At 42.1% G+C, this 15,311-nt stretch overlaps 1 protein-coding gene and 1 non-coding gene across 24 annotated transcripts in view; one reads left to right on the top strand and one right to left on the bottom strand.

The window, feature by feature from the left end:
- CLASP1 (cytoplasmic linker associated protein 1) overlaps positions 1–15,311 on the top strand; it is a 301,555-nt gene that overhangs the window by 103,419 nt on the left and 182,825 nt on the right. For all 23 annotated transcript variants that reach the window (XM_030801424.1, XM_030801422.1, XM_030801427.1 and 20 more), the window contains exon 3: positions 13,859–13,937. In XM_030801424.1, the coding sequence (XP_030657284.1) occupies positions 13,859–13,937 (79 nt within the window). The remainder of the gene's footprint in view (positions 1–13,858; positions 13,938–15,311) is intronic.
- On the bottom strand, positions 13,175–13,300 carry LOC115831957. Its single transcript, XR_004027442.1, has one exon. It is a non-coding gene; the product is annotated as a U4atac minor spliceosomal RNA (small nuclear RNA).

Here is a 15,311-nt window from a genome sequence, read left to right as displayed (position 1 = left end):
GTGGGCAGATGGTTCTCTGGAAAAAGTAGACACAGAAGAGTGATTTGACCTGGGTGTCATTACAAACTTAGTGTTCCTGGTTTGCCCTTTTGTAAGACTAATGGATTAGTGAACATTATTTAAGCCACATAATTGCGGAGTGACCTTGCCTAATTATTTGTTCATCTTTTTGGGCTTAGTTTCCTTATCTGCAAAGTAGGCATATTTATAGGTATGATATTTGCCTCAAAATATTGTTGTGAGGATTAAATAGAGAATCTCTGCAAGATAGACGTTCACTGCCCCATGATTTCGCGTCCGCCTGCTACTTTTTTTTATTGTCTCTGGGCAAGTGAGTGCGTGAGAAAAGTTGTGTAAGAATCTGCTCTGCTTTGAGTAGTTTGTGGTCTTTTTGGAGAGTTACTTAGTATGCATATAAAGGAGATAGAAAAAAGTACTATTCAGATTGGGGTTTAGAGAAATTAGGAGGCTGGAGACCTTGTGGAGGAGGCTAGCTGGAACTGTCTCTTTAGAAGGATTGGGACCTGGGCTTTGGAGGAGTCTAGGGAGACTCTAGGAATCTTGGGCAGGAGGAAGAGCTGTGGGTCCTGCTGGCGGGCTGGGGGCTGTTGGGAGAGAGGAACAGGTAAGTCAGCTTGGAAGCATATTAGGGAAGATTTTGAAAGTCCATATGGGAAACTTGGATCTTTGTTTATTTCCTTAAACCATCATGAATGTCTTGGTGCCTGATCTCATGTTTATAGGATGTATCTGGATGAGAGAGATTGCAAATTTAGAGGTCTGTGGCTGGATATGACCCACAAATATGTTTTGTTTGGTCTCCTCAGTGCTTTAAAATTCTTTGGATAAGTTGCCAGAGTTTAAAATCAGGAGATGTGGCCTTACTGTCCTTCAGTCCCACATGTTATCAAGTGACTGGAGCTTGAAGAGGTGCCCCAAGTTTCCATGGTCCCCTTACCCCCATCACATGACCAGTCTTATTTCTACCTACATGTCCGAGTTTGCAGCCAGTGGTCTAGAGCGGCACTGTCCAGCACAGTAGCCATGAGCCTCCTATGGTGGTTTAAAGTTAGATTAAGTAAAGTTAAATGAAAAGTCCTGTTTCACATTTGCACTAGCTACCTTTCATTTGCTCAGTAACCATATGTGGCTAGTGGCTACTGTATTGGACATCACCGATGTAGAACATTTCTATCATTGCTGAAAGCTGTATTGGATTGGTCTAGGTCTTCAAACAAAGGTTACTAACTCTGCCTCTCATTGTATTTTAAACCTTGTCTCCTAGCGTGACTTGGCATATTGCTGCCTCATGTGTAATAAAAGAAAGTGGTTTGATGGTGTGATGATCCTAAATACCTTTTGAAGGGTAAAATCCTTTATATGGACGATTACTGGTAATAGCCCATAACTTTGCAAGTCCCATTAATCTAATATTAATTACGTATTTTAACAGACATTTACTTTTATGGTTCATAAACTATCTCTGGAGGGCATTCCAGAAGAGGAGTTTTAAAAATAGACTGCCCAGTGGCATTGTTATTGGGTTGAGCACCCAGGCACTTCCTAGGTGACTGCTTTGAAGGATAACAAGTTTGGGTAACAGTAACTACTTCTCCCATCGTATGTGTGTATATGCAAAGTCACTGACTATCACACTTTTCTTGAGGGGGTATTTGTGTTGTGTTTTTATTCTTGAATGTGAAAAGTACAGTGTAGAGTGCTAATTTCTCCTTACTTAGGTTGCAATCTAGTCTTTTAAAATAACTAAAAAATATTTAGAAATCAGCAGGGCATAGTCCTGTTTTTAAAGCAGCACCTAGTGCATTACATTAAAAGCAGAGCTAACAGTATAGTATACAGTGTGTTTTCTTTTTGACTCAGCAAATGTTTTCAGCATTTGTACTAAGGGGATGATAGCACATGTGTAGAAGTGTGTATCCATCATCGTACTATGTAAAATAAAACCCTGCATATTAGTAGGACTGGGTGAGTAATGATGATACCTAGGTACAATATTATAAAGCCACTGAAAATACGGTTGTAGATCTGTATTTATTGACTTGGGAAGATGTCCGTTGCACATTGAATGGAAAAATGTGCATGTGCGTGTGCCTGGATGTCTTGCAGGATAGTCACCAAAACAGTAACAGGGGTATTGTTGAGTGATGGAATTTTAGGCAACCTTATTTTCTTTTCTAGATTTCATGCTTACTTTGTTTGCCCCTTAACTCAGTAAGCCACGCTTCATTATTTTTAAAAGTGCTGCTCTCATAAAGAAGGGAAATAATACTTCCTGGGTGCCTGTGACATTCCGAGCATTTTGTTAAAACTTCGTTAGCCTCATGTGTACTCTTTAAGGTAAATGTATCATTATTCTGGTTTTACTGATGAGCATTTGAAGCTCGGAGATGGAGCAGCTGCCATGGGAGGAGAGCTGGATGTCAGCCCCAAAGCTGTGCTTACAAAGCCAGTTTTTTTTTCCTAGCTGGGGCATTCCCAGAGCCTCAGAGAGGTGTAGCACTGAGGCTGACGTTTGAAGTTATCTGTTATTGGCAGAGAAGGTCTTAAGCTAGCTAGAGAGAGAGAAAGAGAGATGAAAAAGACTAAAAATGTGGGGTTTTGTGTATATCGTTATTATGTTATAGTGAAAATGGCTTTGGTGTAGTCAGGAGGCTCGGGCTTATTTGCAGTTTGGTCATTTACCAAACTTTACAACCCTGGATAAGTCTTTTGGTCTTTATTTTCCTTATTTCCAAAATAAGGATAATATATTCTACATCTCAGGATTATTGTGAGATTACTCAGATTCATGCAAAATACCTTAAAACAATAAAGTACAATATGAATGTGAACATTGTTTTTACCTTAGACAATCCAGTCTTCTGAAGCTTGAGAAATGGCCTGTTTTTACCACCTCGTTTGTCCCTTGTGGGTGTTTTTTGGAGAAAAGGATTGAGTATTCCTTTCTTTGCTCAATGAGCGACCTCATGTTCTGGAAAGATAACTGTTCCATTTTGGGGCCTTTACAAGTGTTTTGGAGGTCTAAGCTTCTTGTTTTAAATTTACAGGTCTAGTGGGCAGCATCACTCCCACTGCTCTAATTTTTAAAACTTAAAACTGTGAAGTGTGTATAGAATGTGCACAAAACATAAAGACACAGTTTAATGATGTATTTTAAAGCTAATAGCTGTTTAATTGATCTTCAAGACAAGAAATAGAACATTGCTTAGGACATTGCCACCAGGACTCCCCTAAGTAACCGCTCTTCTGACTTTTATGGTAACTGCTTTCTGGCTTTTCTTTTTAGTTTTATGATCTAAATATGTACCTTAAGATTACAGTTTATGTTTGTTTTTTGTTTTTTTTTTTTTTTTTTTTATAGAGTCTCACTCTGTTGCACAGGCTGGAGTGCAGTGGCGCGATCTAGGCTCACTACAATCTCCGCCTCCCAGGTTCAAGCGATTCTCCTGCCTCAGCCTCCAAGTAGCTGGGATTACAGGTGCCTGCCACTACGCCCAGCTAATTTTTTGTATTTTTAGTAGAAACGGAGTTTCATCATGTTGGTCAGGCTGGTCTTGAACTCCTGACCTCTTGATTCGCCCACCTCAGCCTCCCTAAGTGCTGGGATTACAGGTGTGAGCCACTGGGCCTGGCCATGTTTGCTTGTTTTTAAAAAATTAATTATTTTTAGAAATGGGGTCTCACTATCTTGCTCACATTGGACTTGAACTCCTGGGCTCAAGCGATCACCAGCCTCAGCCTCCCAAATAGCTGGGACTATAGACACCACCGTGCCCACTTTATTTGCTGTTTTTGAACTTCGTACAAATGTGGGTATATTTCTGGCCTTTTGATTCATTCTTACAAGATTTTGTATTGCTGAGTGTAACTGTGATTCATTTATTTTCAATGTTTATTGCATCTCTTAGTATGAAACCCACAACTTCAACATTCCACAGTGGATGGACTTAAGGATTTCTAGTTTTTGGCTACCGTAGTAGTGCTGCTCTGAGCATTCTCGTACATTTCACCTGTTATATGTATGCATGTGTTTCTGTTGGTTATATCCCTAGCAGCAGTATTGCTGCATATCTTCAGATTTGTTAGCTAATGCCAGGATGTTTTCTAAAGTGTTGATTATGCCAATTTACATTCCTGCTAGCATGTAGGAGAGTTTCTGTGGTACCACATCCTTGTTAACACTCAGTCTTGTGGGTCTTTTTCCGTTTTAGCCATTGTGAGTGTGCAGTAGTGTGTCTCATTTAATTTGCACTTCCTTGATGACTAGTAGAAATTGAACAACTTTTCTTAGAATGTTGACCATTGGTATCTTTTGTGAAGTGCCTCTTCACATATTTTGCCCGTTTTTCTACTGGCTTGCCTATCAGTTGCTTTGTAGAGCACCTTTATATATTCTAGAAACAAGCCTGTTGTTGCTTATTTGTTTTATAATATCTTCTTTTAGCGTGACCTGACTTTCACTTTCTTAAGTGGTTTTGATATGCCAAAGTTCTTAATTCTCATTTGGTCCAGTTCATCAATCTTGTCCTTTGTGGTTTGTGTTTATTGTGTCCTGATATTTTCCTCTATCTTGGGATCATGAAGCTATTATGTTATTTTCTAAAAGGTTTATTGCTTTGCTTTCTGCACGTTTATCTATTATCAGGAATTCATTTTTGTGCAGGGTGTGAGATAGGAGTCAGCTTCTTTTTAAATCCATGTAGATATTCAGTTGATCCAGGGGCATGAATTTAAAAAGTAGCCGTCTTGTCACTGCTCTGTAATGCCTACTTTGTCATAAAATAACCCCATAGGCCCGAGTCTGTTTCTTTATCCTGTCTGTTGGTGTATGTGTCTGTCCATCAACTGATAGCACATTGTCTTAATTCCTGTGATATTGTAATAAATCTTGATATCCACGGGGAGCAAGTTTTATCACCTTGTTTAACCAAAAGAGTGCCTTGCCATTCGTATTATCACACGTATTTTGGAATCTACTTGTTTAGTTCTTAAAAAAATACATGTTTGTGTTTATTAGGGTTTTTAGTGGAATTTTATTGAATGTTTAGATCAATTTGGGAGAACTGAAAATTTCACAGTACTGAGTATTCCAACCTATAGTTTCATCTTTCCATTTATTTTAGCTATCTTAAAAAAATTTTAAAAATTGTTACATAGCTTTTTGGGCAGATATTTATTTTGGCTAGATTTATTCCTAGGTGTTTATTTTTATAAAATTAAAAATAGGAACATTTTTAACTTTCCTTTTTGGCTTATTATGAGATAGAAATGTAATTTTTTTCATATATATTGGCTTTGTATTAGTCTTGCAAAACTTATTAATTTTATAATGCATCTTTAGATCTTCTATTTTTTTTTTTTTTTTTTTTGAGACTGAGTCTTGCTCTGTTGCCCAGGCTAGAGTGCAGTGGTGCGATCTCGGCTCACTGCAACCTCTGCTTCCTGGGTTCAAGCAGTTCTCTGCCTCAGCCTCCCAAGTAGCTGGGATTACAGGTGCCCGCTGCCATGCCAGGGTAATTTTTGTATTTTTAGTAGAGATGGGGTTTCATCATCTTGGCCAGGATGGTCTCCATCTGCTGACCTCGTGATCTGCCCGCCATGGCCTCCCAAAGTGCTGGGATTATAGGCATGAGCCACCATGCCCAGCCCCTTCTAGATTTTTTTTTACGCAGTTATATTTTCCATTCAGAATGATAATTTTTTTTTGTCAATTTTCATACTTTTTTTTTTTATTTTTTGAGACGGAGTTTCACTCTTGTCGCGCAGGCTTGAGTGCAATGGTGCGATCTTGGCTCACTTCAACCTCCGCCTCCCGGGTTCAAATGATTCTCCTGCCTCAGTCTCCCAAGTAGCGGGGATTACAGGCATGTGCCACCATGCCCAGCTAATTTGGTATTTTTAGTAGAGATGGGGTTTCTCCATGTTGGTCAGGCTGGTCTCAAACTCCTGACCTCAGGTGATCCACCCGCCTCGGCCTCCCAAGGTGCTGGGATTACAGGTGTGAGCCACCGCGCCTGGCCACTTTTTTTTTTCTTGCCAAAATTAGTTAGCTAGGACTGCAGATACAATGTTGAACAGAAATTGTACAGTGGATATTTTTGTCGTGTTCCAGTCTCAGAGAGAAAGCTTTCAGCATTTCATCATTAAGTGTGATACTTTTTGTAGGTTTGAAAAAAATATATCCTTTATGAAGTTAAGGAAGAATCTTTCTCTTCCTAATCTGCTAAGAATTTTTAATCATGAATGCAGTGGATGTTCAATTTCTCAGATGCTTTGCATCTTTTGCAGTGATTAACATAATAAAGGGGAAAATCATGTTATTAATATGGCAAGTTACATGGAATGATTTATTGTTAAACCAGTAGCACCAGGACAGTCACTAAAATTGAATTTAAAAGAATGGATAGCTTCTAAGTATTGAAAAGTTCTTTTAGTTTTTGTATGAGAATTATTTCACTTTCTAGAAAGGTATATTTTACAGATCATAGAATTATAGGTTGGTAATTAGTAATTGTCTTTCTTCACTTTGCTGATGCATTTCTTTATCGTTGGCAGTATTGGTCTTAATTTTCATCTTTTAAACAATGTAGCTAATGTATCTAGGTTTGGATTTCTTTTTCCGTAGTGTGCTGTAATACACTGGGCTTCTTGAATCTGTGGCTTGATGTTTTTCTTCAGTTTTTGCAACATTTTCAGCCATTATCTCTTCAGGTATTGCTTCTCTTTCTCTCTCTCTCTTTTTTTTCTTGGACACAGGATCTTGCTCTGTCACCCAGGCTGGAGTGCAGTGACAAGATCACGGCTCACTGCAGCCTCAACCTCCTGGGCTCAAGCGATCCTCTCTCCTCAGCGTTCCGAGTAGCTGAGACTACAGGCTTGTGCCACCAGGCCTGGCTAATTTTTGTATTTTTTGTAGAGACAGGATTTTGCCATGTTGCTAAGGCTGGTCTCAAACTCCTGGGCTCAAGCGATCTGCCCTCCTTGACCTCTCAAATTGCTGGGATTACAGGTGTGAGCCACTGTGCCCGGCCTTTTATTCTTTTTAAAGGTGTAAAATTCAGTGGTTTATAGTACATTCACAGAGTTGTACAACCATCACCACTATCTAATTTTAGAGCATTTTTATTGCCCCATAACACAAGCTTCATAATCATCAGCTATTGTTTAAAAGTTATTTCTAATTGTAGTAATTTATACAGAACATAAAATTCACCACGTAACTAGTTTTGTGTACAATTCAGCGGCATTAAGTACATTTGAATTGTGCAACCATCACCAATGTCTCTTTCCAGAATGTTTTTCTCTTGTAAAACTGAAACCCTGTAGCCATTAAATAATAACTCTCATTTCTCCCGTCCACAACCCCTGGCAGCCACCAGTCCACTTTCTGTATCAGTGAATTTGACTACTCTAGGTGTTTCATGTAAGTGGAACCAGACAATATTTGTCTTTGTGACTGGCTTACTTTATTCCACATAATGCCTTCAAGGTTCAACCATGTTGTAGTGTTTCAGAAAAGGCCTAAAGTTCCATTGTATGGGTAGACTGGTAGACTCCATTTTGTATATCCATTCATCTGTCAATCAACACTTCAGTTGTTTCCACCTTTTTACTCCTGTAGGTAATGATGCTGTGAACATGGGTTTACAACTGTCTTTGGAAACTCTGCTTTTACTTCTTGTGGGTATATGCCCAGAAGTGGAATTGCTGGAATCATATGGTAATATTATGTTTAATCTTTTTTTTTTTTTTTTGAGACAGAATCTCGCTCTGTCACCCAGGCTGGAGTGCAGTGGCACAATCTTGGCTCACTGCAAGCTCCGCCTCCCAGGTTCATGCCATTTTCCTGCCTCAGCCTCCCGAGTAGCTGGGACTACAGGTGCCCGCCACAACGCCCAGCTAATTTTTTGTATTTTTAGTAGAGACGGGGTTTCACTGTGTTAGCCAGGATGGTCTCGATCTCCTGACTTTGTGATCCGCCCGCCTCGGCCTCCCAAAGTGCTGGGATTACAGGCGTGAGCCACCGTGCCCAGCCCTAATCTTTTTTGAGGAACTGCTATAACCATTTTCCACAACAACTCTACCATTTTACACTTCACCAGCAGTATACAAGAGTTCCAGTTTCTCTATGTCTTCACCAACACTATTTATTTTTTATTTTTTAATAAAATAGGGCTGGGTGCAGTGGCTCATGCCTGTAATCCCAGCACTCTGGGAGGCCAACACAGTCAGATCGCTTGAGTCCAGAAGTTCAAGACCAGCCTGGGAAACATGGCAAAACCCCTCCTCTATAAAAACACAAAAAATTAGCTGGGTGTGGTGGCACGCACCTGTAGTCCCAGCTACTGGGGAGGGGGCGGGTTGCTGAGGCAGGAGGATCACTTGAAACTGGGAGGTGGAGGTTGCAGTGAGCTGAAATCACGCAACTGCACTCCAGCCTGGGTGACAGAGCATGATCCTATCTCCAAAAAAAAAAAAAAAAAAAAAAAAAAAATTCTAATGAATGTCAGCCGTTGCTTTATACCTATTGTCTCTCATTTCTTCTTTTTGAATTCCATTTAAACTTAATGTTTTCTCTCTATTCTCTCTTGCCTGTTCTTTTGAATATTCCATCTTTTTGCTTCTCTTTACTTTATTCTGGATTTTTTCTGCAGACTTAGTTTCCTGTTTAGTTCTCTTCATGTATTTACAGTGCACTTAGGAAAAAGAGCCCATTCATTGAGTATTTAATTTTCTCTTGTATTATTTGTTTAACCTATGTTTAAAAGTTGTCATTTCTCTACCCAAAACTTTAATCATGTGTTTTTTCTTCTTAAACATAATAAGACTTGTTATTTAATTTAATTAATTTATTTATTGAGACAAGGTGTCTCTCTGTTGCCCAGGCTGGAGTGCAGTGGCGTGATCGCCACTCGCTGCCACTTCCGCCTCCCAGGTTCAAGTGATCCTCCCACCTCAGCCTCCTGAGCAGAGCAGCTGGGACCACAGGTGCATGCCACCACGCCCAGCTAATTTTTGTATTTTTTCGTAGCGATGGCATTTCACCACATTGCCCAGGCTAGTCTTGAACTTCTGAACTCAGGCAATCCGCCTGCCTCTGCCTGCCTTGGCCTCCCAAAGTGCTGGGATTACAGGCGTGAGACACCACACCCAGCCTGACTTGTTATTTTAAAGTCTGTTTGCAATTATTCTCCTATCCAGGGATCCAGAGTCCAGGTTGGTCTTTGTTTCTGCTAGTTATCACTTACTTTGTCCTGTGTGACTGGTTATCTTTGGTTGTGTTTCAGATGTTCTCTTTGTAAAATTGTTACAGGAATAGGCCAGGCGCAATGGCTCACGTCAGTAATCCCAGCACTTTGGGAGCCGAAGCAGGCAGATTGCTTGAGGTCAGGAGTTCGAGAACAGTCTGGCCAACATGATAAAACCCCGTCTCTACTAAAAATACAAAAATTAGCCGGGCTGATAACACATCCCAGCTACTCGGGAGGCTGAAGCACGAGAATCTCTTGAACCCGGGAGGCGGAGGTTGCAGTGAGCAGAGATCGCGCCATTGCGCTCCAGCCTGGGCGACAGAGCGAGACTCCGTCTCAAAAAATCAAACAACAACAACAACAAAAGAAAAATTTTTACAGGAATAATCCGAGGACTGGATTATTAGGATGATGTTTTCTTTATCCAGAAATGACTTGTGTTTTTATCTGCTCAGGGCTTTTGGGCACAAACAGTCTACACTCACTTTAATCTGATGTCAGGGATTAGGATTTTTCCGGGCCACCCAGATGCTTGGAAACTGGGCTGCAGTCCCTGTGAAGGCTGTTTTATTTCCAACTCACTCTCCTCCTAAAGTCTAGCCATTTGGGTTTCTAGCACATGTGGTAGGGGGTTAACTAGGTCACCAACTTTGGAGCGCTTTGAAATCTAACCTTTGCCCTCCTAGATGACCCAAGAGGTTATTAAAAGTGATTCTCTGTGCCCTTTCCCAGTGTATAAATGGCCCCAGGGCAAAGCGAACCAGTTGTTGCAGGCTCATATCTGTAAATTTTGGTTGTCTGTGTTTCTTGACCTGGAAGTTCTTCTGTGCCTTCTTAGTTCTCTGATGCTGCAGATGTTCTTTTATATCCAGCATTTTTAGTTGTGCTCGGCAGGAGTGTTGGTCCTAGTGACCTGGTCTGCCCTCTTCTCTCTTTTACAAGAGTCTTTGAAAGGTTTTTAGGATAAAGAAGATGTGTTGGACCTTGAGAACTCATCTATTCCAGTCTCATTCACATCAATAAAGTAGGGTTTATCGATCACTTACCTTGTACCCAGCATTGTGCTATTTATTGTGGGAATTCTGAGGAAATGCAAGAAGATAGTATTCCTTACATTCAAGGAGTGTAGCTGGGGACACAAGCACAAACGTAGATAATTAAGTAAAATGTCAGAGGCAGTGCTCAAGGGTCATGCCGAGTTAATGGTGTTGGAAGAAAAAAATTACAACAAATTTAAAGATTTTGATTGACTTTTATTCGTGACTTTAGAATCAGGTAACACCTCATTCCATAAAACAGAATTGTGTATTCCAGTGAGCCATACAGAAGAAATTGGTTTTATAAACCTAACGGCTGAAGAAAGCAGAAATAGGAAAAAAAAAAAAAAAAAAGTACCCTTACCACGTGCCAGACACAGTTTACATACACACTTTATTTAATCCTCACAACAACCCACGAGGTAGCTGTTATTATTGTCTCTGTTTTACAGATGAGGAGGTTTAGGCACAAAGAGGTTTTCATAGTTAATTATCAGAGTGGTCTTCTGGGCAAGGACTTTTTCATGTATCCCTTTCTTCAGTAGGGAAATGGAAACCCAGGAGAAGGGCCTGAGCTGTGAAAGTGCCTGGAACTGCCTTCTGTCCTTCTGGCTGGCGCCCTGGACCTCTCCTGTCCTATTTCTCTGGGGCTCAGGTGCATCTACCCACTCAGTCTTCTTTGGGGTTTCCACGCTCCCCAGTTCATCTAGGCAACGCATTGAAACTTGACTGTCCGGGGCTTAGCGAGCCTTTCTCTGCTCAGACCTACCAAGTAAACTGCCATCCTGGAAAAGCTGACGTCAGCTTTCCCCCAAATAAACAATATTCCTCTTTACCTTAGCCTTGAACGATGTATGAAGGGATGTTTCTGTCATGAATAACACCCCTACCTGCAACCAGTAACGCAACTGTGCAGACAAGCTTAAGATTTCACCAGACAAAAGCTAAATAACTCACTTAAGTGATGGGGCTGTTCTTTTTAAAAAAATAAACTTTTTTACAGAAAAAATACAAAGATATCATCTCATTATTATATCTAACATTAATGTGGTTTATTACAATTAATGAGCCAGTATTGATGTATTATTATTAACTAGAGTTCATGCTTTATTCATATTTCCTTAGTCTCTACCTAAGGAAAAATGTCATCTTTCTGTTTCACACTCTCTTCCAGGATACCTCATTACATTTAGTTGTTACGTTTCCCTCCGCTCCTGTTGCTGTGACAGTTTCTCAGAGTTCTTGTTTTTGATGACCTGGACAGTTTTGAGGGGTACTGGTCAGGTGTTTTGTAGGATGCCCCTCTATTGGAATTTCTCTGATGTTTTCCTCATGTTTAGACTGGGCTTAAGGGTTTTGGGAAGGACTATCACAGAGGCAAAATGCCGTTTCCATGACATCATATCGAGTGTACTTGATGTTGACCTCCACCGTCTGGCTGAGGTTGCGTCTGTCAGTTTTCTCCGCAGGATAGTTACTCCCCCACTTCATAGTGTACTCTGGAAGGAAGCCATAGTGTGAAACCTAATCCTTTTTAGCTTGAAAGTAGAGTCATTATTTTAAAGTGTTTATACCATTATTCTTTTAAAAAATCTGTTTACACATTGTCCTCTTTATAAAAGTTTTAAAAATTATTTTCTTCAGTATTGTCAAGTAGCCAGTTTCTTGCAAGAACATTTTATATATTGTGGGGATTATTGGGCCAATTTAGATTCCTTCAGTTTTGAAGCAGTGGATTTCAAAGCTGAATAGAAAAGTCTGCAGTTTTTGCTTTTATCAGCCGCCAGAGGCAGGCACAGGCTGTATACAAGAAATCCAAACTGATGCCCCGTCCTGTTTGGTTGTTGTGTGAACATTGGGCAGTGCCCGGCTTTGTGTTGGAAGCATGTTTCATGAAGTCTCACAGTGCAAAACTGCTTCCTACAGAGGAAGGGTTTAATCTGACTATTGGACCATTCCACAGAAAGCTCACTATTTCACATTTCTTTTTCTTTTTTTTTTGAGACCGAGCCTTGCTCTGTCGCCAGGCTGGAATGCAGTGGTCCGATATCGGCTCATTGCAACCTCCGCCTCCCAGGTTCAAGCGATTCTCCTGCCTCAGCCTCCCAAGTAGCTGGGAGGCTTGCGCCACTAGGCCCAGCTAATTTTTGTATTTTTAGTAGAGACGGGGTTTCACCATGTTGGCCAGGATGGTCTGTATCTCCTGACCTCGTGATCCGCCCGCCTCGGCCTCCCCAAGTGCTGGGATTACTTTTTTTTTTTTTTTTTTTTGAGACGGAGTCTCGCTGTCGCCCAGGCTGGAGTGCAGTGGCGCGATCTCTGCGGGCTCCACCCCCCCGGATTCACGCCATTATCCTGCCTCAGCCTCCCGAGCAGCTGGGATTACAGGCGCCCGCCACCTCGCCCGGCTAATTTTTTGTATTTTTAGGAGAGACGGAGTTTCACCCTGTTAGCCAGGATGGTCTCGATCTCCTGATCTCGTGATCCGCCCGCCTCGGCCTCCCAAAGTACTGGGATTACAGGCGTGAGCCACTGCACCCGGCCTGGATTACATTTTGTGAGGTGCAAAGACCTACAGAAACTTTGTTTATTGAAACTTGATCTAGACTACTGTGCTGGCTCAGCATAAAAGAAGTTACAAGACAGATGATCGGGGGAAGAAACCACAAAACAGTCGCGGTAGATAATAGGAGTAAATAAAGTCACGTTGAAATCCTCAGCGTTTTCACAGCAAAAACTGAAAGCAAAATTTATGTTAAGACACTGAAATCTTGAATCCTGTGTACCCCCTACTGGTTTAGTGAAAATTCCTGTTGATTATTTACTATTATTTAAACTTCCAAGTCGTGGAAAGCGGGTTTTCATTTTTCCAAAAATTGCACCAAAATAAAGCAAAGCTCTAGTTGATGCGGGTGTGTTGTTTAGGCGTTAGCAGTACTGCCCTCACTATGCGTTCATTGGACAGTAGCGCAACCCCAAGAAAAGGATGGTTGCGATAAAAGGCCTGTGCGCTGCAAGCAGGAAGTGCCAATACCTGGTACGGTTGTGGTAATTAATTCGTGCGCCCCCGCCCTAGTCGGTCTGGTAGCTAGCTTACCTCCAGCCTCCACAGCTTTCTACGACACCACCAATTCTTTGTTTTCTGAGGCATGAAGGGTCGCAAAAGCGGCGGCTCGGTTTTACCCAGGAGACCGCGCGTCGGCCGCTCGAAAATTTGCATACGCTCTTCTCGCCGGGGCGGGGCTGGCGGGGGCGGGACCGCGGCGCGCTCTTGAATTCCACGGGCGGCTAACCTGGGTTTGGCTACGCTGTATTGCTTTTTATTTCGTTTCTCCTCACCGAGTATTTTCCATTATAGCTGTACACAGCTCTTTTTGTGGAAGATCATCCTTCCTCGTGCTAATCTCTTTGGTCCTCCAGTCGGCATGCGCGCTCTGGACTCTCGGACTGCGTCTGGGCCAGAAATGTCTAGGCGTCCCCGGAGCGGGTGGGCGGGAGCGCTGCCCCGCAGGCCGGCCGCTAACAGGCTCCCGGTGTTTCCCGCTGCAGGTGGTTCTGCTGGGCATGGACATCCTGTCCGCCCTGGTGACCCGGCTGCAGGATCGGTTCAAGGCGCAGATCGGCACAGGTGAGCTGCGGCACTTGTGGAGGAGACCCGGCCCCTTCAGACCCCCAGCCTTCCCTCGGCCTCCCCGGCTCCTTCACTTAGCTGCTCCCAAACCCTCCCGGCAGCCACCCTGCCTCCCCTCCAGCCCCCTCTCTCTCCCTTCCGCTCCTCCCAAACAGCCAGTCCCCGCCCTGCCCCGCAGCCCCTTAGCACCCGCAGCCTCGGCCGGCAGCCCCGCTGCCTTCCCTTCCAGCTGGGCTCCCCTGGCCTCTGGGCCTGCGGGCCCCCTTACCCTCCCCCATACCTTTGTACTGGCTTCACTGTGTTCTCATACGGAACTTAGTAATACGTGTTCTAATATGAAATATTAGTGCCATTTTTATTTCTTATGCTAAATTAGCTGTCACCCTTTAGTGCCAACCAAGTCATATTTGACCCTGACCCCGGTCCCATTTAATGAGAGGCAGTTTTCCTTGAGAAATCCTATAAAACCAAGCCAGTTGTATTTTTCTCCAGATGATTATGGTTGCCATTACTATTTGCACCTTGATTGTAAATGTCATTACAAGTGTATAGTAAATGTTCACTCTTATTTTGAAGGGAAAACAATATGTCAGCAAAATGGAACAAAACCCACAGATTTCATAGATTTAAATACCTCTAAATTCCTGACCTCCGGTGTTTCATGGGGGCAGTATAAACACTAAGCACCTCTATGCAACCATTTCCTTATGGAATTTCTCTATTTTACATTGGTACACATGTATTCTTTACTGTTAACTTTCCGACCAATATGCTCCTTCTGAAAAGGTCGTGAGCACCGACTGTTTACAAATTTTAAAAAAAGCCTTTACTTTTAGACATTTGATATTTTAATAGTGTTCCATTTTCCTCCTAAATTAGCTGAATTATTCAGGGATATCTCATGTAATAGAGGTTTACAAACTCTTAAAATAAGCTGATCTCTGGTCTACAGGTGCATTTGGAGCACTGGTGGGCGGGTCCACCCTGGGTATGTGGAGGAAGATGGAGAGCTGGGCTCTGTCTCGTGTGTTTGGGTGTGATGTAAAACTAAAGATACACAATAGTGATGAAACTTAAGATTTATTCATAAGTGCCTACCCCTTCCACCCCCAAACACATATGCTGGAGCCCCTCTCCTTGTCTTTTACCTAAATTTTCCTTTCTGTTGACTCTTCCTGTCAAGGTTTTCCGTTTTTATCAGCTTACAAATACGTTGGGAACTGGCTGGAGGAACGTGGGGTAAGGAGGAAGACAAATAGTATATCTGTCCATGCAAAGGATTTTGCAGACTCTTTCGGTGACTTTCATGGACTTCAGCAAGGAGAGTAGAGCTGTGAGCAAAGATGAGTGGTTTTAGAATGAGATACATAT

The sequence above is a fragment of the Nomascus leucogenys genome, chromosome 20, assembly GCF_006542625.1.
Source record: "Nomascus leucogenys isolate Asia chromosome 20, Asia_NLE_v1, whole genome shotgun sequence".
NCBI lineage: Eukaryota > Metazoa > Chordata > Mammalia > Primates > Hylobatidae > Nomascus > Nomascus leucogenys.
This window is presented reverse-complemented; position numbering and strand designations above follow the sequence as displayed.